Source organism: Phoca vitulina, unplaced genomic scaffold (genome assembly GCF_004348235.1).
Source record: "Phoca vitulina isolate PV1807 unplaced genomic scaffold, GSC_HSeal_1.0 scaffold49, whole genome shotgun sequence".
In the NCBI taxonomy this organism is placed as follows: domain Eukaryota; kingdom Metazoa; phylum Chordata; class Mammalia; order Carnivora; family Phocidae; genus Phoca; species Phoca vitulina.
In genome coordinates, this window is record NW_022589752.1 from 11714390 (window position 1) to 11739211 (window position 24822).

At 34.6% G+C, this 24822-nt stretch overlaps 1 protein-coding gene across 1 annotated transcript in view; it reads right to left on the reverse strand.

The window, feature by feature from the left end:
• The window catches only part of ABCD2 (ATP binding cassette subfamily D member 2), a 67600-nt gene extending 44222 nt beyond the window's left edge, over positions 1-23378 (reverse strand). Inside the window, exons 1-6 of the mRNA XM_032432751.1 lie at positions 22204-23378; positions 20251-20431; positions 10711-10832; positions 7294-7462; positions 5997-6091; positions 2578-2723 (exon numbers count right to left, since the gene is read on the reverse strand). Of these exons, the coding sequence (XP_032288642.1) occupies positions 2578-2723; positions 5997-6091; positions 7294-7462; positions 10711-10832; positions 20251-20431; positions 22204-23142 (1652 nt within the window). The 5' untranslated portion in view covers positions 23143-23378. The remainder of the gene's footprint in view (positions 1-2577; positions 2724-5996; positions 6092-7293; positions 7463-10710; positions 10833-20250; positions 20432-22203) is intronic.
• Positions 23379-24822: the final 1444 nt, after the last annotated feature.

A 24822-nucleotide genomic window follows, 5' to 3' on the forward strand; every position in this document is an offset into this window, starting at 1 on the left:
TAATTTTCTGTCTGGATGATTTTTTGTTGTTGAAATTAGGGTCCTAAAGTCCCCAACTATTAATGTATTATTGTGTAACTTCCTTCAGATCTGTTAATTTTTGCTTAATGTATTTAGGTGCTCCACTGTTGGGTGCATATATATTACAACTATTACATCTTCTTGACAAATGGACCACATTGTCATTATATAATGATCTTTGTCTTTTGTTAACATTTTTCACTTGAAGTCTATTTTGTCTGATATAAGCATAGCTATCCCGGCTCTCTTTTGGTTTCCATTTACATGGAATATCTTTTTCCATCCCTTCACTTTCAATCTATGTGTGTACTTAAAGCTGAAGTGAGTCTCTCGTAGACAGCATATAGTTGGGACTTATTTTTTTATCTATCCAGCCACTCTACGCCTCTTGACTGGAGAATTCAATCCATTTACATTTAGAGTAAGTGTTAATAGGCAAGGACTTACTAATGCCATCTTATTGTTTTCTGGCTTTTTTGGCATTCTCTGGCTCCTATCTTCCTTTCTTACAGCCTTCCTTTGTGAATTGGTTATTTTCTATAGTAGTTCTCTCTCTGATTCCTTTCTCTTTATCTATGAATCTACTATAGGTTTTTGCTTTGTGGTAACAACCTAACTTCAATTGCATACAAAAACTTTACCTTTTCACTCTCCCTCTTTTAAGTTTTTAATATCACAACTTATCTCTTTTTATATTGAAATTATTACTAGTTATAGTTATTTTTAATACTTTGTCCTTTATACTAATATTTAAGTGGTTAACATGCCATCATATTAGAATATTCTGAATTTGGGTGGGAGGATGGGTTAGCCTGGTGATGGGTATTGGGGAGGGCACGTTCTGCATGGAGCACTGGGTGTTATGCACAAACAATGAATCATGGAACACTATATCTAAAACTAATGATGTAATGTATGGGGATTAACATAACAATAAAAAAATTTAAAAAAAAAGAATATTCTGAATTTGACTATATATTTACTTTTACTGGTATATTTATATATTTTCATGTTACTAGTTAGCTTCATTTCAATTTCAAGAATTCCTTTCAGCATGTCTTGTAAGGCAGGTCTAGTGGCAATGGATTCCCTCAGCTTTTGTTTGTCTAGGAAAGACTTTATTTCTCCTTAATTTCTGAAAGATGATTTTGCTGGATTATGCACTTTTCTAGGCCTTGGAAATATCTTGTATTGCTCAGGTCACAGCTATATTCAAGAATAATGTCTTTCATATTATATAAGAAATCTAAAATAGCTAAAAATATAAAATTTATATATATGATTTTATTTGAATTAAGAGAGTAGAATTCTGTGATAGAATATTTTCCTCGTGATTTTATGCCTTATAACCTAAATTAAAAAAATAAAATCAGTCTACTTAACACATTAATGTCTGAAACTTAAGCTTTGGCAGGATAATTTAGTTGTCAGATTCAGAAGGTTTCCCCAAAGACTTTAAAGCATACAGAGGAAGAGACAATGATTCTGGTGCCACAAAATGTTATCTATTTTATGGTAAACATAAGAATTCATGACACTGCTCACATCCAACATTTTCTTATTGCCAATGCAGTTCATTCTCCCATACTTCAAGTAGTATCTTACTACTAACATAAATCATACTTTAAAGCAAAGAGCCCCACAAACCCTCATGTGCCTAACTACAACATGTGGTCTAAAAATTAGACCAGTGGCAGGATGGTACAAGCACTTTTTAACAAGAGAAAAGGGGCAAGAGAGACATGTGATAGTACCATACTTGATGTAACTTTTATATTTGTTCTGGTTCTGTACTTCAGCCTAAGTGCTCTATTAGGTTCCACAGCATAGTCTTCTAATACATTAGGAGTGCTCTGTGATTTCTACCTAACCCAGGGTGATGACAGATGGAAAAGATGAGCATGAGTGTGTCTCTTCTTCAAATTTCATTTTCTCTCATCCACAATAAATATTCCAAATCCTCAAGTATAACTTTGTATTTAGATGTTTCTAAATTGTTATGACGAAATATGGCTAAAGACTTCAGAAGAAACAATATTCTTTTAAAATATTTCTATGCTTTACACTCATTCATAATTTTTTAAATTAAGGTAGTTTCAAATCATTAATTAATAATATAGCATGACTGTAATAAAGACTATTTTATGGAGGCTCTTAAAACATAGTGAACAATTTTAGAACCTATGAACGTATGCAGCTTGATAAAGAGATTAGTATACTATCTAAGTACAATTTTGTCTGTGAGAAGAGATAATCTGAAATCTCAGGCAATCAAATTACTCCTTTGACTAGCCTGCTCTTCCTTGAGATTAACATCTATAGTCTTTGAGGGCTCATTATATCTAGATAGATGTGAAAATAAAAAGAAGGGGTCTTGTCCTGGAAACTCTTATAATCAAAGCAATAATAAAACTTTTTTGGATAACTGAATTTGTATTTCCTTAATAGTTTCTCTCAATGAAAACATGCTTAAAGATTATAAACTGAGGAGCCTAAGGAATCAAGATAATTCAAAAGCAAACTGAAATTTTCTTGTGATATAAAATATGTACCTACCTTTGTGGAATATAGAACATATGTTGGGGAGGTGGTTTATAGAGGACTCCTTCATACACAGGCCAGAGCCCACTTAAAATTCTGAAGAGAGAACTTTTCCCACAACCATTAGGACCAGTTATCAAAAGATGCATTCCTTCTTGTACCTAAAGTAAGAAATAAAATTACAAACTGCAATATTTTAAAATTATTTCATTTGGCAGCATTTAAAAGTGATTCGTTTTTTAAAAACTTTCAAACACATGATAACCCAGGGTAGGCAAGGAGTAAAAAAAAAAATCAGGATGGAGAACATCAAATTTGGCTTTTGACTATGCTCTGAAGCTAAAAGCATGATAAAATAATCCAACTTCAAAGTAAATGGATTTTCTTGGAATGAGTACTGCCTTTCTAAAATTTTAATTGCGGTCTCATCATCAGATACTACATACATATGTAGAAACACAGCCACATGGGAAGTAAGAAAATATAAAATTTTTAATTAAAACACATTACATTTTACTTTATATTAATATTTGGTTAAATTTATATTGAATTCAAATAAAACTTTGTTGTATTTGTCAGTTGGAGTTATTAGCTACAAAGCTATTCTAAGATCCAGCTGGGTAGCTTAATTTTATACTTCAGCAGTCTGAAATGTTACACAATCACAAAAGCCCATAATCAGACAGATGAAATGATTCTAATTCTGTTTTATTCACAGATGGAGAAAATACATTTACTAAACCAAGACAGAGGAAAGCAAGAGGATTATAATTTAGTCTTATGTCTAGGAATGAATTTAAAACCTATATATAGGGGCGCCTGGGTGGCTCAGTCGTTAAGCGTCTGCCTTCGCTCGGGTCATGATCCCAGAGTCCTGGGATCAAGGCCCGCATCCGGCTCCCTGCTCAGCGGGAAGCCTGCTTCTCCCTCTCCCACTCCCCCGCTTGTGTTCCCTCTCTCGCTGTGTTTCTCTCTGTCAAATAAATAAATCTTTAAAAAATAAATAAATAAAACCTATATATATATGTACATATATGTATATATCTTAGAAGTTATTTATCCATTATCAACTGGATGCTTCTTTTTAGAATCTTCCATCTTATTTGTCATTTAAATTTAAACAGTTAAATTTCATGAGTTCCCATTCCACCCAATAGGATCAGGAAGCTGTCTTAGTATGGTATTTAAAGAGTATTGGAAAGAACAAGGGAAAGGAACAGCAGTTAAAAATGTGCTCTAAGAACAATGATAACATTTCTAAGAACAAACAATATTTTATAATGGTGATTAAAAAGTGAATACAGCATCAAAATATGAGAGGCAGAAATCTACAGTATGCTTGTAGATAAAGCTTTGTATAATATGGATATAAATATCTAAGTATTAATGATATAGAATATATCATATTGAAAATTCAAAGATGAAAAACATTATATTACTTGGATTATGCCAGTATAAGGGGTTAGTTCCATGTCTACACATTGTGAATAACATAAGCTGAAATCTTTTTGTTGAAAGAAGGTGGTGGAGAGAGGGAGGAAGGGAAGGAAAAGAGAAGGGTTGGGATGGAGTTAAAGGAACTAGGAATGTATATAATAAGTACATGTAAAGCAAAAATAGTTCAGATATATATTCTGTCTAAATAATTAGACATTTCCTAATGGGAAACCCTTCCTAGAGGGTTAAGGAAGTTTAATTTTGTAGAAGCATGAATACTTCCCAAATGATTTTTTTAAAGGTATGTGCCATGGCAAAAGGCATATTCACAAAATATTTTAATAGCATCATTCTCAGGAATTCTCAGATTTTTAACACATTTGGAGTCATAATAGAAGCCTATTCTACATTCAAATTATTTTATTGGCATAAGTGTTCTTATGTTTAGTAAACAGCAAGTGTGAAGCAAAAATAATTCCCACATCCATTGAATTTTCTTCTCCAGTTTTTTAATTCCACAATGTCTACAAAAGGATGAGAACCTTTTCCTGTAGAAACCTGTTTATTTGTCAGTGCATACAGGAAACAGAACTTTTATTATATTTTAGGGAACTGACACTTTAAATAAACCCCCCTGAGTCAGAAAAATACCAATTATCATAAAGTGTACTATATTAACATATATCTTTGTAGAAGTTCAAAATTCATGACATTTTCATTAGATTAAGTATTTTAAAATTCATTTTTTATAAAAAAATTAACTGAGCCCTGAATTTTTTTCACAGAGCATGATGTGTCCACAATAATGTAGTTAGTAGGTGCCAGAATTCAAGACTTAATTCTATTTAATAAATGGAGCAATAAGAATTGATATTACAAAACCTAACCTGACAAATTCTATATAAAAAGTCATAAATTATAAATTGCTAAACTATTAATAAGTAATTAAACATTCCATGTATGCCTCTTCAAGTAGTTTTATTTCAAATCTACTTAAGATTATGGTGCATCATTAACACCTAATCGGTACTCATGATCAGATCCAAATAAGTAAATCACTCTGTAGGTCTATAAATGGAAAAATAAAACCTAATCAAATTGTAGTTAGAACACAATTTCTCTTATATTTATTAACACAGAATTTCCCTATGTTCAGTACATATCACCTTCCAGCACACTTACTCATTTGCAGACCCATCTTTAAAAATAATCCTAGACTGAGGTCCATACTAAAATCATTAGTACATGTATTATCATGCTTGCAATTCTGTTACCAAGTCCAATCATGTCTTTGTTTGAACTACACTTAGAAGCCTTCATTAAAGTCATTTATGCTTATCCGCAAATTATTGTGTACTTAAATTCCAAAATGTATGTTCAAATTTTATAGTGTTTTAAAATTAGGGCCTCAGGTTTGTTAAAGAAATTTTTACATCTTGGTTTCTATAATCAAGACATAGAACAATAAATAACAAATATCTCTTATTCTCAACAAAATTAAAAACTAATCCACGAATCTTCTATTTTTTTCCGAATGGAAGATGAGATTATTGGAAATATAAATTAAATTTAGAAAATATTCAATAATGGAGGTAAACTTGGTAAGGACCTCTTTCCTCATATTTTAGTAAATGTATTACAATATAGGCTTATATATTTTGAATAATCCCTATAAGGAAAAAATTAAAATTTATTTCCAGATATTAATTTCTGATGAATTTTTCTATTGTTCCCAAAAGTTACCTTGTATAGGCCCTCAGTGCACTGAGAAATTTTGATTTTCAACCTGGCAAAAAAGCAGTAGAAATCAAATTTCTCTTTCTCTTTGTTTTCTGAAGAACTAACTGCTTCTGTAATTGAGCCACTGTGCATACCTTTCTTGATTTCCCCTCCTTTCCATATGCTCCTCCAAGTATTTAACATAAGGTACATGAATTCTGAGTTGTTTTGTATTAGTGTGATGGCAACAATCAGAAGATTCTTGAATATCATCTTACTTTGAAGTTTAGCCTGGAAGCCACCACTTCTCCCGTTGGTGTAATTATGGGAACATTTTCACAAATAATTCCATGATCCACATCAATAACTCTTCCTAAAAGTTAAGGAATAGTTTAAGTTATAAAAGCTACTACATGTTGCATCTACATCTAAAGCAAATTTTAATGTAAATGTGGATTCTGACACATATATTTGGAAAATCTTTCTTTCTCAGAAACATGATTTTACAATAATCTAATGTCAATGTCATAATGAGAGCATGATGGGATAAACTCGATCTGATAGAACCCAGCCATATTCTTTACAATTACTTATTTCACTAAATTAACCTTTCCCACAGAAAAAAAAAAAATGCAGCACTGCAAAAAGGGAATTAAGACAAGGAAGAGTACAATTTTTAAAAATGTGATAACCAAACTTAAGTTTAAAAACTTCATAGAATCACAGACCTGTACCTCTGAAACAAATAATACATTATATGTTAAAAAAAAAAAAAAAAAAAGAAGGTAGTAGGAAGGGAAAAATGAAGGGGGGGGAATCGGAGGGGGAGACAAACCATGAGAGACTATGGACTCTGAGAAACAAACTGAGGGTTCTAGAGGGGAGCGGGGTGGGGGGGTGGGTTAGCCTGGTGATGGGTATTAAGGAGGGCATGTATTGAATGGAGCACTGGGTGTTATACGCAAACAATGAATCATGGAACACTACATCAAAAACTAATGATGTAATGTATGGTGATTAACATAACATAATAAAATAAAATTAAAAAAACTTCAAAGAAGGATGAAGAACAATAAGATGTTAGCTCTAATTCTGTGTTTGAATTTTAAAAGCAAACAATTTGGGCAGTTTCCAAAACATATGAGCAGTTTCCAAAAATAATTCTAGAAATTTGTCCTAAATAAAAGTAGCATAATTTTTTTATGGTAATGTTAGTCACCACTCCTCAAATTGCGACACTAATTTTAGGAAGAACTGTTTAAATAAGCAAGTATTAGTTCTTTGTAACTGTTAAACGCTATCTTCTAGAAATGTTTGGTTCTGTTGCTAAAGTAAACATTTAAAGGGGCTCCTGGGTGGCTCAGTAGTTAAGCGTCTGACTTCGGCTCAGGTCATGATCCCAGGGTCTTGGGATCGAGCCCAGCATCGGGCTCCCTGCTCCGGAGCCTGCTTCTCCTTCTTCCCCTGCTCATGCTCTTTCTCTCTCTCTCTCTTTCAAATAAATAAATAAAATCTTTTTTTTTTTTTTAAGTAAACGTTTAAATTTAGGAAAATATAAAACATTTGATTCAATACCTTTGATCTCCAGTGCGTCACTGAGGAGTAATTCTACGTCAGCTCCATTCTTGCTGTGGCTTTCAGACTCTTGCATGAGAGCAGCTCTCTTATAAATGCCTCTGTTCACTTCATCAAAGACCCAAAACATATTGTACACTCGAGCAGTATAGCCCGCTAATTCTGTGATCTAAAACCAACACGGAGGGGTAAAATAGAGTTAATATACCCAAGATGGACTTTTTGAAAAAGATATGCAATACTATTAGCGTCCTGATTTAATGTTAAAGATCTTATTTTACTATGCATGAAAAAAAATACACCTGATAACTATCACAAGTAACAGTAAAAGGCTTACCCAGAGAGCAACATAGCAAGGTGTCAACATCAGGAATTACAAAACCTGTAAAACATTATTCGTTCAAGCCAGGGTTCAAAATAAATGTAAAGATTTCTGAATGTTAGTGAGGCTAAAGATCCTTCAGTCAAATTTCTGATTTGGCTCCATTTACAGGACAAATTTCATTTCCAGAAAATTAGAAATTTTGTGAAAAACTTAAGGTCATAATGATCTTTTGTTTCAATATCTTTCTGTGATTTAAAATAGAAGATTTTAAATATAAGAAAAACATTTTCTTTCTTGTTATGAAATGAATGTTTCTGAGTCAAATTGATTGTCAACATTCCTAAGCTTTACCAAAGAAAATACCTGTCAGAAGATATCAATATTGGGAGTGAGCTCAGTGAAAAGCTACAAATCCTTTTCAGTCCAAATCCCACGATTCAGCTTCTTTTCAAGACAAACATGATGTACATGCCCAAAGAAAAACATTAAATATGACTTTTATTCTAGGGGAGATTATAAAATGAGATCAAGCTCTGCTTTTTGTCCATAAGGCTCAACAGAATAGGGTCTTGCTCTTATTCTGCCAGTTATCAATTTAGGTGGAATCTCCTGCTATTTTTCTTTTAAAAGAACACCTTGTTATCAGGGTAATGTGAAAGGTGATTCATCTCCCGTCAAGACCATCTTTCTCAGTGAAAAGGAAAGCACAAAAACCATTCCCTTTTAGGAATATTTACTAGGAAATTGGCACCAACAAGCAAGGCATGTCATTAATAAACCGTGGAATAATACAACAATGCCGACATTTGTGTAAGATTTATGGGTGTGTAAAACCTAAGCCATAAATGAGTAGGTGTTTTTATCAAAAGCCTTCCACCACATGTCTCCACCGTGTGAGAGGTCTGTCATTAGCATTGTATTTCAGTATATTAATGTTGTAACTATTTAAGGGGTAATTTCTTTCTTTTTTTTTTTTAAGATTTTTATTTATTTATTTGACAGAGAGAGAGACAGCGAGAGAGGGAACACAAGCAGGGGGAGTGGGAGAGGGAGAAGCAGGCTTCCTGCTGAGCAGGGAGCCCGATGTGGGGCTCGATCCCAGGACCCTGGGATCATGACCTGAGCCTAAGGCAGACGCTTAATGACTGAGCCACCCAGGCGCCCCTAAGGGTTAATTTCTAAAATGTTATCTTGAAGAATCTCTTGAGTTCCCCAGTGGAGGAAAACAGCTAAGAATTAACAAAATACAGATTCAAAAGAAACCTGGGTAAATATATTTGCATTGAGAAAAATATCCAAAACTAAATGCATGGGTCAGTTAAAGAAAGGCAGGAGGCAATGAGTTAACACACTAGGATGCATGATGGAGTGGGCAGAGTGTCTGAAAAAAACTGAGAACGTGACTGTGGGCAAATTACTTTGGGATACATGGCAGGGAGTTTGCCCTAGGACTCTTAATACTGAAAAGGAATCTTGTTCCCTGTAGAACTAGCAGAGAGAAGGTTTGGTGCTTTCATTTGCTGTCACAGTGGTAGTAAGATTCTTTAGAAGTGAGCATTCTATGATCCCAAGCACATTCAGGGAAAATAAAGCAAAATGCAATTATTTCTTGTATTGGATACAATGTAGAAAAACTAGTCAATATTCTTTCTGTGACTTAGATAGCAAAGTATTTTAATATGAGATGGATAAAATTTTGATGTCATTTAATTTTAATAAGGGATTTATTACATCAAAAAACCTATCCCCAAAACTGTATCTACAGATTATCAAAATTACTATTTGAAAATTTTTTTTTAAGATTTATTTGTTTATTTATTTTAGAGAGAGCGAGAGAGCACGAGCAGGGGCAGAGGGAGAGAGAGAATCCACAAGCTAACTCCCAGGTTGAGCATGGAGCCCGACACAGGGGCTCAATCCCAGGACCCTGAGATCATGACCTGAGCTGAAACGAAGAATCAGCCGCTTAACTGACTAAGCCACCCAGGTGACCCTGAAAAAATTTTAAAAAACTGAGTTGTTTTGCTATGTGGCCCTAAACAATTGGTTTTACTTTTTTAAAGAAACCCAATTCAATAAATCAATTGTTGAATGACACTGGAAGCTTCGTGAGCAAATCACAAATTTTGTTACTCTTTTACATGGTCTATTCAAGGATGATTTAATTGGCAGATGAATTTATAATGATGCTCTGGTGATTCATATTGATACAAAAGCCACAAGAGGAATTAATAGTGAAAATGACTGACCATGGGAATATCCTATAATATCTGAAATAAATAATTTCTAATTTTAACCCTCTGATATCTGCCAAGTCTTATTACCATTCTTTCAGCAAATATTTCTTGACCACATGCAATTTTCCAAGCATTAAAATGAATATTAGGAATGCAAAGATGAGTAAACTGTTGTTGCTTTCCACTCAGGGTCTGGCGAGGAGATGGGCCATTATAATGTGGTATTTCACCAGAACCCAGAGAAGGAAGACCCAGACTTTGCAGGGAAGGTGAGAAGAAAGTAGAATCACAAGAGGGTTTTATATGTGGTCTGTGAAGCTTGACTTGTCATGAAGGATGAGTAATAAAAGTTTGCAAGGTGTATAAATATCATTGGCTAACAGTTATTGAGTTCCTAAATATGTGTTGTTTTAAATATTCTACATATATTAACTCACAACAACCCTACCAAGTAATGCTATCATTATCTCCACTTCACAGATAAGGAAACAAACACAGACAGGTTAAGGAATTTGATCAAGTTCACATAATTTGTAAACACTGGAGCAAGATTTTAAATTTAAGTGCTCTGGTTCCAGAATCCATACCTAACAGACTTTTCTTTTCTTTTTTAGTTTAAAAACAAATATGTCATACTACAGACAGAAAAAGAGGAGTTACAATTAAGAGTGTAAAAACTAGAGTATTAGCACAATACACTTGGGAGTTGCTGCCCTTTATCTTGATTATACTCTTAGGAATTTTTAGTAGAGAAAAGATATGTTTCCAAAATGCTAAGTACATCTGATGATTTACATTTTTCTTGATTTTCATATGTATTATTTTAATCAAATTGACAACAAGAAATGCCAATACCTCTTTGTATGAAGACATAATCCGTTCAATAGCATCGGCTCCAGAGGCCAATAAATTTCGAGCGGTGGTAAAGGCTTCTGTCCGTTCACTAACCATAGCTTGTTTTTGGCCATCTTCTAGATCTGAAAGCAAATTATAAAACTATTGAGTTTTTTTCAGGTAACTATTTTCTTTTTACAAATGGAATTGCAGCTAAAAAAAACCACATGTAAATATTTCATTAGTACCAGCAATTTCCTAGAAATTTAATGAATTACTGAAAATATAGTATTTGTACCGGATTTTATTTAAAGCTTCCTTTTGTTTTATCATTTTTCTGGGAGGAGAGTTAAAACACTTAATTAACAATTAAGACTGTTTTCATTTAGCATTCTTTTAACCCTTTCCAAATTCAATTCTCTGTCCCTCTTATGGTTAGGCAATAAAATACTACTGATTTGGTCAAGAAAATACTAATAACTGGAGTATAAGCAAATATTTCTAGTGTGGTTCCTTTAGTAGAACTGCAAATTAGCTGACCTTCATAATCTAGACTCAGTTTATCTGTTTCACCCAAACTGCACCTACATTCCACGGCACCTCAAACATGTAATACTCTGTTTATCCTTTGGTATTTGCATATACCATTTCTTCTGACATTAAAATACTTCCCTTCCTTTTTTGCCTAGTTCTTTCTTCAAGAAAGTTAACTCTTTAATATAGGTTTCCCTGGAAAACCTTGCCTGGTTTTTCCAATGGACTATAAATTCCTTAAAGGTCGAGACTATGTTTTGTATTCTTTATTCCCTGTACAAAGCAGAGTGTCTAGCACATAGTACTCCTCAATATATACTGAATGAATGCATGGATGAGTAAACGGATAGGTGGATGAACATCCTAAATTACTGTTAATGCAGAATTATGGTCAAGAGTAGGAGTTAGACTAGGTTTGAATCCAGGCTCTACCACTATTGACAAATGGTAAGATAAGTAGAACAAGCCAATTATCTTCTCCATGCCTATTTTCTCATGTGTAAATGAGGGAATTAATACTACTATCTGAAACAATTCTACCTCAAAGGATTGTTGTGGGGCTTAAAGGTGAAACACAAATGAAGTATTAGCATAATCCATGGCCTATAAGTGCTCTAGATGTTAGCTAGTTATTATTATTGTGTATGTACTCAATTTAGTCTTAGTCTTCTAAATTATTCTCCCCAGTCATTATTTTAAACTTCCCATCAATATGATTCTCTATTTGGTTCTTCTATAAATTATCTCCAAAGTTCTAAATTATATACTGTAAATTAATGAAAGTATTAGAATGATATAGATAGCCATAGGCCCATTTTGATATACATTTCTCTCTGGTTTATCTCAGTGCAAAGGTTTTGTTTTGTTTGTTTTGTTTTTTCTATAACAATGCAGATATTTAACTTGTGCCCTCCTAGGAATACCAGATACTTTTACCTTTACTTGCTCATAGACAGCTCAGCTGAGTTTGAAAGGGATCCATACATAATAAAAGGTAAAATTCACTCAGTAGATATTTACTGAACAACTAGATGTGCAAGAAGTTACGCAGGTGTTATAAGACATACAAGGATAAATATAATTTTCAGACTCTTTCCTTAGGGGCCTCACAGTTTGGTAGCAGAGAGAAGACAAGGTCCTAAATAACTGCAGAGCAGCCTATGATGAGAGTTAATGTGAAGTGTTTGCCGAAAGCAAAAATCATTTCTTGCTGCAAGAGACAGGAAATGCTTCATGGAGGAGCATACTGTGAGGGAGGCCTTGAAGACTATGTACAATTTTAATAGACCACAAGTACAGCATAAGCAATGGCACAGAGAAAGGAAATTTCAAGCAATGCCAATTGAATGATTAACAGCCTGTCATGTTACAGTATGGGCGATATCGGGCACAGATTTCACTTGAGTATCGGAATTACCATGTGTTCATGGGGACCTTTTATGATAGTCCGATATGGTCCCTCCTAGCTCTGTTGTCAGTCACGGCCCTGAGAACTACCCTTAGTTCCCTTGAAGTTAGTTTCCCTCATAATGGGAAAAAAAAAAAAAGGCTTCAAGTGCTGGTAGAAGTGAGGACTGAAAGATGTGACTGGATAAATAGACTGGGAACAGAATGTAGATATTCTTAAACACATTTAAATGTGTGATAAAATTTAGATAGCCACAAAAAAATTACCAAAGGATTCTCAGCAAGCTACCAAAATAATGAATTGCTGTATCAGTTAAAGTTCTCAGAATAGTTTTGGCTCATAGAGAATCTGGCTGATGATCTAAAATAATTACGGAATTTTATGAATTTGGGTTAAAAGGGGTTTGGGTAGCAGCTCACATCAACAGCCTCTGTTAAGAAGGAAAAACATGAGCACAGATGGACTTGTATTTGATATGGCATGGTACTTTCCATGTTGCTTTGGCAGATTAATGCCTACTGGGTTTTCTTCATGCTTTTAGCAACAAAATTACAAATAGCTGTGAACAGATTTCATCTGACTTTTATTCTACTGGTTGTTTTTTGGCAGGCACTATGAGAACAGTGCCCATAGTATTTTGTCATGCACACAACGGCCGACTGCATAACCTCTATGAAAAAGCCAGATTCCTTAGTTTCAGAATATAAATGCATGACCTCAGGCACTCATTTGTTTTGTATCATAGGTCAACACATTTTATTTTTCTCACCAAATATTTGAAATATTGTGTCAAATGTTTCTCATTTGAGGATGTAATACTTAACATTGTATCTGCTCATTTTACTGCTACTTTTCAGCTCTGCTAATAAAAAGTAATTATATTGAAAATGGTGACATCTGCTGTTATTCACGGAAAAGGTGAGAAAGCATTTAGAAACTAAGGTTAGGTCTTTATACACTTGTCAAAACCCATGCAAGTGTACAATGCAAAGAAATAAACCCTAATGTAAACTATGCACTTCAGTTAATAATGCATGCATATTGATTCATCAGTTGTAACAAATATACCACACAAATACAAGATGTAAATAATGGGAGAAACTGTGGGGGGGAGAGGAGATATTTGGAACTCTTTGTACTTTCTGATCATTTTTTCTGTAAACCTAAAACTGCTCTAAGAAATCTAAGTCTATTAATTTTTTTAAAATGAAAAAAAGTAGGTTATTCCTCTGTGCTTTTTCTTTGGACTTATAACCTGAGTTTATTTCTTTTCATTTGCATTTTACCCTTATCACCTTGACAAGTCTCAAGCTTTGTGCAATGGCAGTATCCGAGGAGCGATTACTGCTAATTGAAAACTATCACCTACACAAATCTCAGCAAGAACTTATGGTCTTCTCCTACCTCATACCATAAAGAAATATCCAATCTAATTGGATTGAAGATCCCCATGTGAAATGAAAAACCAATACATTTCTAGAGGATAAAATAGGAGGGTATCTTCATTGCCTTGGATTAGGCAAGTATTTCTTAAACAGGACATAAAACCACTAACCACACACACAAAAAATGACTGATAAACTGAACTATGTTAAAATTATGAACTCCTCTCATACACTGTTAAGAGACTGAAAAAGTAAGAATAGAGTGGAAAAACTGAGAGGGATGGGGTGACTGGGTGATGGACACTGGGGAGGGTATGTGCTCTGGTAAGCGCTGTGAATTGTGCAAGACTGTTGAATCTCAGATCTGTACCTCTGAAACAAATAATGCAATATACGTTAAGAAAGAAAAAAAAAAGAAGAATGTAGCAGGAGGGGAAGAATGAAGGGGGGGAAATCGGAGGGGTAGACGAACCATGAGAGACGATGGACTCTGAAAAACAAACTGAGGGTTCTAGAGGGGAGGGGTGTGGGAGGATGGGTTAGCCTGGTGATGGATATTGAGGAGGGCACGTTCTGCATGGAGCACTGGGTGTTATGCACAAACAATGAATCATGGAACACTATATCTAAAACTAATGATGTAATGTATGGGGATTAACATAACAATAAAAAAATTTTTTAAAAAGGCAACAGAAAAAAAAAAGAATAGAGTGGGAAAACTGGTATTTGAGATTGTGTGTGTGTATGTCTGATGAAAGTCACATTACAGAGTACATAAGAGCTTTTAAATCAATAAGAAAAAAACAGATAAGTCAATTTAAAAGTGAACAAAAAACTCATTGGTACTTCATAAGAAAAGCTATCCAAATGGTGAATAAACAAGTAAAAAGTACTTAATTTCATCAGTCATGAGAGAAATGCAAATTAAAACCACAATAATGTACCACTATGCACTCTTGAGAACGCTAAAATGAAAAAGACTGACATCAAATATTGACAAATGTTTGTGGAGCAACTAGAACTCTCATACATACTGTATGATATATTTATACGAGTTTCAAACCCAGCAAACACTATTGAATGATTAGTGAAATAATTACCTTTACTGCAGCATGTTGGGAGCAGGAGTAAGTGGGGATGGGATAGTGGGCTGAGGATGGGGATAAAAATGGAAGGTCATGGGGGTTCTGGGATGAAGGTATGTTTCTATTTTTTGTGAGTGGTGATTATATGTATGTGTCAACTTTGTGGCAGTTCATTGAGTGGTACACTAACGACTGGGTCCTTTATGGCCTGGATGTTATACTTTAAAAATTATAGCTACCTAGTATAGCTATGTAATAGGGATAGCTAATTACAGCTAAAAAGTATGTCCTTCATGTTTTGCTAATTACTGTTACAATAATTGGTCAACAGGAGAGGAAGCATATCCAAATTGATCCATAATATAAAATTATATTCCAATAATTTGACGTTAGAATATGAGACACTAATACAACAGGAGTTATGGATATAGTCTTGTTGGAGGTACATTTTAGGAATAGAAAACATCACCCATGTAACTAGGTGAGTTTAGTTCCATTCTTAAGAGCAGTGTCTCTCAGGTGCTACTTTTGATGTACCACCTTACACTAACAGACCACCAACAGACAGACACCACTGGCAGGGCTCGTGGCTTAGATGCTTTCTTCCCTGTTACGTGTCTGTGATAAGGTCTGGCAGGAGGGACTTATAAGCAGCTTTCTTTGGCCTTGCCCATAACTGTTCTTGATACGAAGAGAAGAAAAGTGGCCTATAATATTAAAAAATTGAGGTGATACTAGATGGCCGACAGACACAGAAAAGATGCTCAAGATCACTCATTATCAGGGAAATGCAAATCAAAATTACAGTGAGGTATCACCTCATACCTCACAGAATGGCTAAAACCCAAAAGAAACAACAAGTGTTGGCAAGGACGTGGAGAAAAAGAAACCCTCTTGCACTGTTGATGGGAATGCAAACTGGTGCAGCTACTATGGAAAACAGTGTGGAGGTTCCTCAAAAAATTAAAAATAGAACTACCATATGATCTAGTAATCTCACTACTGGATATTTACCTAAAGAGTACAAAAACACTAATTCAAAGGGACACATGCACCCTTATGTTTATAGCAGCATTACTTACTATAGCCAAAGTATGGAAGTGGCTCAAGTGTCCATCAATTGATGAATGGATAAAAAAGATGTGGTATACATACACAACGGAATATATTCAGCCATAAAAAAGAATGAAGTCTTGCCATTTGCAAGAACATGGATAGAGGTAGAGATTACAATGCTAAGCGAGTCAGTCAGAGAAAGACAAATACCATATGATTTCACTCATGTGGCACTTAAGAAACAAAACAAATGAGCAAAGGAAAAAAAGAGAAAGAGAGAGAGAGAGAGAGACAACCAAGAAACAAACTCTTAACTGTAATGGTTATCAGAGGGGAGGTGGATGGGGGGGATGTGTGAGGTAGGCGATGAGGATTAAGGAGTGCACTTGCCTTGATGAGCACCGGGTGATGTATGGAAGTGTTGAATCACAATACTGTACACCTGAAGCTAATATAACACTATGTTAACTAGACTGGAACTTAAAATAAAAAAAAAAAATTGAGATGATAGCTCCCAGGTAACTATTTTCTTCATATAATTTCAATCTCTCTCTTTATATAAAATAAAGGGGGTAATATCCTCTAAAAAACAAAACAGAAAATATACATAATTAACTATTTCAATGCCTCTTTTTCAATCATTTGGTCACAAGATCACTTAGTGTCAAACTAAGTTAAATCCCTTCTAGAGCAAGTTCCAATATAGCTAATATGGAGGCAGCATGGTGAAGGGGAAAAAGGCAGTGCACTAGGAATTATATAGTGTCTTCTATCCTTAGTGCTTCCACTAACCATCTGTGTGACCGTGGGCAATTCTGGGGCTCCAGACTAGATGACTTGGAAGCTCCTCTTCTGATGTGAAAATGGCATGATTCCACATGAAATTTCATAATGTGAACTTAAATATAAACATAATCCCGTCCTTACCATAAGATTTCACTTAAAGTTGTAGGTAAATAGTATAACAAAACTATTATAGAACTATTTTTCTTTTCTCCTCCAAAAAAAAAAAAAGAAAGAAAAGAAAAATTATGCATGCTCTTCCTCCTATTGGTGTTTTTACCTCTGATTTGCTAATCATTTCCAAATGCCTTGCTCCTTTAACTACAGTAACCACGCCAGCAAACATCTATTGAGCATTTCTTATAAGGCAGGCAGTATTCTAAGTTTTACATATGTCATCTTCTTTAATCCTTGTAACTACCCTGCTATAATTTCCCCCACTTTGGAAATGAGAAAGTTGAAGCACAAAAAGGTTAAATGATTTGCTCATAGTTGCAGCCTTACATAGTAAGTAAAAGAGCCAGCATTTGAACCCAGAAAATCTGACTCCAGTGCTAACATGGTAGGAGTATAGTAAATATTAACAATTGCTGCCACCTAAGTTTTTACTATTTGCCGAGGACTGTTTCAAAGCACATTAAATGCTTTATATATAATTTCATAAGAATTCTGTGACATATATATTCTTATCCCTATAGTTAAGATGGGAAAACTGGGACATAAAAAGCTTATGTAACTTTCTCAAGGATGGATAAGTATTAAATAGCAGACTCAAAATCTGAACAGTGGCCTGCTTCTTTCTCTATTCATTTCTTTCTTTTCTCTATCCTACTTTTTCTCCTTTTCTCTTTGCCATACCTCTTTTATTCACCCATTTTTTTCCATGTATTTTTGTCTTAAAATACACAGTATCATGTACTTGATTCATCTCTAACATAAAGGGCAATACAGGGCATATGTGTAAATTAAGATTGAAGACAAGATTAGAATATAGGGTATATAATTCCAAGACCTAAAACCTCAAAGACATATCAGTATCTAAAAAAATAAATAAGTAATTTTATCTGAGTAGAATGGTAACTTAATATTTTCATGTGTTAAATTATTATAGGTAAAATATATTTAGTAAAAATATGCATATAAACATTATAAGCATACATGTAGTAACTTTAGAAATTACAGAAGATATTGAAGTGTACTCTCATAATATTGACATATGAATTCACTTTTTGTCTATGTAATTGTCATATTGCTTCTCTTTATATAAAATTTTCTTCTGAAAGGAAGCTTTAAGAATTACCTTGTTTATTTGCATAAATATAATCATTATCATAATTTCTATTTAAAATTTTAATGTTATTTCTTCAGTTTAATAAGATATTTTCAGGATTTGTAAGAATTATTTTTAAACATCTTATTACATCACCTACAGAAGATTGTTAGATTCTTTGCATACACTGTTTACTTCTAACTGTTCTCTGTGGGGTTAATTTGTCACCATTAATAGCTGCATTTTCTCTGTTCTATGTTCACTACTTCAGGGTTTTCTAATAAGACCAGTGCTTCCAAGGACTAACATAACGACACCATAATCTTTTCATTGGGGTTATCTCTAATATACATCATATATGAAACTTTTATCCATAAATTTAAAGAGACTCACTATAAATATCTGATAATTTTGTCAAGTTTCTTAGTAAAACTAATCTTAAGACCATAGGTTTTTAAGTGTCTTTTCTCTAATACTCTTTTGAAAAAGTAATTATTTCATTATGGAAGGATTAAGTCTAAAAGTATTATTACTAACTGTGCCCTTTTCAATATAAACTTATTAAAATTTTTTTAAAAATAAAATATGAAAACATAAAATTTAGTTTTCCTAGTGGTCTAAATACACTGACAATTAGACAGTTAAGTTGTGGAATGTATTTGGTATATGTAAAGTACTCTTCACAAAGGATTGACAAATCTTAATTTACTAAAGTGAACAATTTTAGGTTAAGAATGACTCAAATTTGATAAATATTTTTGTAAGAATTAGTTAAAGCATTGAAGCACTGTTTGAATATATTAAATAAAAGGTAATTTTGTACTTGTTTTTATTAGATGACTTCAAACAAATAACTACTGATTCTCAATTCTATACCCAAAATAACTAATATAGTGTGAATTCTGTTATAGTATTATTAGTGTTGCCTTTTGTTTTCTAGATAATAATTGTCACCATATATCAAGAACATCAAGAATATGCTCTATACTTTATAAACATTCTTTTACTAAATCCTCACAATGACTCTCTGAAGTAGCCTTTCTGATTTTCATTTTATAGATGAGGAAACTGACTTTTAGAAAGTTTAATTACTATGACTAAGAGGATACAGGCAGGAAGAGGGAAAGCCAAGAGTTGAGCAAAGCTCTGTCTAATTACAAAGCCCATGCTTTTCTCTAGCGCCTTCAACACCAAGGCCAATTTTGGTCAAGTGGTTTTTAAAGAGGAGGGAGAATATTTTATTTTGGAGGAAGAGGAGAAAATGATGCTTCTTTAATTAATTCCTCCTTGCCCTTGCCAATTACAACCCAAACTCCTATCTTAGGTTTTATACAACATTGTAATGTTATCCTTCTTGCCCTTATCTTTTTTAGTTATTCCAAAGGATGAAAATGTTGGTAAAAGCCACTGAGACAGTGATAGAATAGAATTAGATGCCTGCAACTTGCTAACCCCTACCTCCACAATGCTACTAAATCATGCTATATAGGATGTTATCTGTATTACCTATAAGTAGAGGAGACTTTGTTTATTGGCAGGAAACATTCCCTGAAATAATACTCCTGGTTCCTTCATGTAGTCAACCAGTTCTTCAAATCACAAATCAGGGCCAATCCAGTTATAGAATATTTATAGACTAAAAGCATAGGACGTGCAGAACTGAAGTTTACAACACATGGGGAGAACTTGTATAATACTCTCTTTGAAGGTATTAATTTGTTTTGAATTTTAGTGCAAACTAGAGAATCATTGTGTGTTAGACAGAATAATTAAAATTGCTCAAGGTTAACTCCTAGCAACACTGCATCAGAGATCTCTGAAATATCTCAGAACTAGAAAGGTATTTTGAGCCACTTGTCTTTTTTTTTTTATATTGCTGATCTTATTATTGGATGTTGCAAGGTCTGCCATTGTTTCTGACCAATAATGACCATAGAATAATGACTGCAGACACAGTTTCACTCACACAAAACCAGCAGTGACACCTTCAAGAGAACTAATCTTAAACATATACTTGAGATTGAGCATAAATTTCATTACCACCATCTGCAAAGCCAGTTGCAGTGATAATAGGTACAGCCACCATAATCAGTCCACTGCTGCTCCAAACATACTTCATCAAGAATTGCTCTATCATGATGTACCACAAACGCTTGGATAAAATGAGGTTCATCTGATCTGCTAAAGCTTTGTAACTTTTCTGGAGTTGCTTCATTTCTACCTATGGAGGGAAAAAGAGATAAGAATTAACCTAGCATGAGCTATAAAATTAAATATTGTACGTTTGAGGACTTTCTTAAAAGACAAGTACATATTATTTTGTTTTACTTAGTATAGTATTTTTTTTTTTTAAAGATTTTATTTATTTATTTGAGAGAGAGAGAGAATGAGAGACAGAGAGCATGAGAAGGAGGAGGGTCAGAGGGAGAAGCAGACTCCCTGCCAAGCAGGGAGCCCGATGCGGGACTCGATCCTGGGACTCCAGGATCATGACCTGAGCCGAAGGCAGTCGCTTAACCAACTGAGCCACCCAGGCGCCCACTTAGTATAGTATTATCTATGATTCTAAGAACCAATAAATATAGATCAATATCAGGAGTAACCATTATTATCTAGTTTTGGTCACACCTGTATTATTTTTTAAAAACATAATACTCAGTCAATATAATGTTAAGTATAAAATACATATAAGTGATTTATAACTATGATTTCAAAATTATATGTATAAGATGTTAAAAATAAATAATATCCTATAGGACAGGAATAAACAATGTTAGAACCTTATCTTTTTTGATCAAACCAAAATATCTAAAAATAAAGACAAGACACATGTGTAATTAGACTCCACTTTTGAACTAACTCAATTTACTGGATTTTGTCTTAAATGCAAGAAGCCCACGGCATGCTATAATTTACATCACTGAGTTCAATGATTCAAGAGGAATGACCAATCAGTATGATTAATATAACACATGAGACCAATTTTCAAGAGGGAGTAGAAGTCCTAAATTTGCTTTAAATTTTCTTCTTCAGGTTGCTACTACTTTAAAATTTTTTTGATAATTGATGATGCTTCCAAAATTAAATAATTCTATTTGGTAATTAAAATACCATTTTCAGCTTTAGAGTTCCTTAATATTTCATTGGCAAATTCACTTGTATTAAGATTTCAGATGCATCACCTTAAAAATTTCCATCATAGTTAATATTCTGAAGTTACTTTAATGCACTGCAAGCTTATGTAATTAGGCTAACTATTTTAGGGACCTACTTGATGTTGAAAATCTTTAATATTTAAAAATAACATTGTGGAACTCCTTTTCTCATCCTCATTTTTTCTCTAATCTTAGCTTTTCCCTCAAAGCTAGGCAAAATTTCATTTCACTGCCTCATTTTATCTGTCTCAAAATATGGTGCTGAACATTAACTAAGAGTAATGCAAATGCTATTTGTGAGACACATTCTCCTGCAATTCTGAGGACTGAGGTCATTCCATTGACCAGACACACAAAATTGTCAAACTTGTCTTTCACGTAAAAGCATGGGTTTTTTCCCTTCTTGAAAAACAAAGGAACAACAACAAGAATACCATCCTAAATTTTCCATCTCAGTGGAAATGTGTTTACTGAGTTTCCAAACAAAAATTTTCTTCTAATGCTCTAGGACCAACCAGTTAGAATTTAAGTTTTAGGAAAATGCTTTGGAGAGAATTTTGAGCATATTTGGATAGTTACTGAGGCTAAGTAGACTGTTTTTCAGATTGCTGAAAACCTTATCCCCATGAAACTTCAGAAAAGTTTGCACTCCACAGTTCTTTAACAGCTTGTAACTAGAAAGGTAAGGAAGCATATATTTCAATACAGGTTTAGATGTCACAGAAATCTAAAACGCTAAAGAAGTGGGTCCGTCAACAGGACAACAGATGGTATCTAGCACTGCAGTGGCAGCTGGAAGACTCTCACATTTCACTCATCACCTTAATTTCTATCTTACCTTATGTCCTCTGTAAAAGGCAATTTCTTCGACATTGGCTATAATTCTGGAGTGCACATACCGCAAATAGCCTTTTCTGTGAGCTTCTTCAGCCACCAATTTACCAAATTTGGGAGAGCAGGCTTTCAAAACTTTAGCGGTGGCATATACCACAAGTCCTGCTAACAAGGTGGGCCCAATTGGGCTCGCTCCTCGGGAGGTAGCAGTCTGGATCAGCGTATAGGAGGTCAGGATTACATCTAAAATAGGTTTGGTCAGATTGGAATATAAGTGAGCCACAGACTGGGAGAACATCATAATATCCTCAGTAAGAGATTGGTCAGGGTTTGCCAGCCTCCCATCCATATTGATCACCTTATAATAAGTCTGATTTGTAAAATAGGTTTCATAGGCATGGTCCACCAGGCGAGTTCTGAAGGCCAACGCCAATTTGCACTCCAGGTACCTGATTGCACTGTTAACAAAGGTGGCAGGGATGGCAATCATAAGCCACTTAGTTAATTTGATGATGAAAGTCCGAGGCTTCTTTTCCACAATGCTTTTCACGATTTTTCCATCCAGACCAGCCACATAGATAGACAGAAAGGTTCTTGAGATTAGAGCCACCGAGTGGAGGCAGAGCCAGCCTGTTTCAGTGGTCACAAGTTTTGGAAAGAGAATTTTCCGAAGTTCTAGTAGCTGTTTGAAAAAATCTGCATTCACTCCAGGACAAGGTTTTTTACAAGTGTTCTCGGTGCAATGCAGTATTTCTCTGTTCTCTGCGGCCGGATAAACTGCTTCTTTTTTCTTCCTGTGGCCAGATTGCTTTAAACGCTTGCCAATGATGGGATAGAGTGTTTTCAGAGCATATGCGGCAGCCACCAGGCAGGCAGCCCTTTTAACAGCACTCGATCTGGTCCATTTCACCCGATCAGCTGCTGCATATAGCATATTTGTCATTTTCCCAGTTACCCAAACAGGCTTCAAAAAGAATTGGTTTTAAAAGATCATGCTCCACGGGAATCCCCAGCAAATGTTTCAGAAAGTCCTACAGCGTTCGATAGTCTGCAGCATTTCCCCTCTTCTGGTTTTTGCTTTTTGTTTTTGTTTTAATTTTGTTCTGCTGTGACAGATGCAGCAGAGCTCAGGCTGCTCGGCATCTACCGGGATGAATCCCTCAGAAGCTCAAGCTGCACCAAGCCGCCCCAGGCTCCTCCCTCTCAGGCTCCTCATTGGCTGGGAGAGCGGTGGGACCTCGGAATCCTCGCTGCCTCCCTTTGAACCTTGAAAATGAGGAGAGAGCGAAACGAATTACATCTTTAAACAGGAGTTCAAAGAGTTAAATGTCTATTTTTGGAGAGGTCGAATCAGGGCAGCTGCTGGCGACAAAACCTGCCCCAGCTACTGAGCATGCTCAGCGTCACTTAGAAGCCCACAGAAGTTTCAGAACATACATCTCTTTTCTAAGGTTTTAGTAGGTACCACAAGGGGAAGAGTAAAAAGAAAGGGAGATTTTCAAGAGCTATAAAACGAGATGAGCGAGAAGGAACAAGGGAGATGAGGGAAGAGGGACAAGAGGGTTAACATAAAAAGAATCTGAAAAGGATATGCAATGAATCTAAAATGGAGAGAGAAGAAAGTGACAAGTTTAGAGGACACTGGAAAGAACAAAGTATCAAATACTTAGATCTGTTTTTTTGGTGCCGCTCCCCTCCCCCCATTTTATTTTTTTCTCTTTGTGATATCACATGAAGTCCTAGAACCTATCAGACAAGTTGTGGTTGAGGGTTTTTTTTGTTTTTTTTTTTGTTTTGTTTTTTGGTTTTTTTTGGTAAATAAATAGAAGTCTTCTGTATTATAAAAAAATAATTATTTGCTATGCTTTCATCTCCGTGTTTACTTATCCTTATAATAAAAATCTTCCAGGGGCGCCTGGGTGGCTCAGTCATTAAGCGTCTGCCTTCAGCTCAGGTCATGGTCCCAGGGTCCCGGGATTGAGCCCCGCATCAGTCTCCCTGCTCAGTGGGAAGCCTGCTTCTCCCTCTCCCTGCCGCTCCCCCTGCTTGTGTTCCCTCTCTCGCTGTGTCTCTCTCTGTCAAATAAATAAATAAGATCTTAAAAAAAAAAAATCTTCCAGCCCCATAACTATTATTTTTAGCAATGGAGCATATTTATTTACAATGTGACTATTAAATAAACCAGTGCAATGTTTCACTTCTTCCATCTCCTTGTGTCCTTTATATAGTTGTCGCTTGGAGGTATGTGACTCTATAATCAAAAGTTAACCATTTGGGAATCCAACTGGAGTTAGATGGTGGAAATAGCTTCTCCAGAACCTTACTTATTTTTCAAGAGTTTTGTTTGTTTGTCTTTGTCTTTTTCAAGCTTTTGTTTTGTTTCTTTTGTTTAGGCTTAGAGATAATCTTCTGGTTACTTCCCATTTCCATCTTGGTTATTTGATAAAAACCAAGTGTGTTAAGAAAAATTCTGTACATCACGAATGGAGGACTTAAACTGCTAACTAGTCAAGCAAAATTCTGCATATTTAAAAAAATGTAAAGGGACTTTTTTTTTAAGGTAAGGATGGGTATATCCTCGAATATGCAAAAACATTTTTGCTTTCCCACCTGCCCCCCTCTC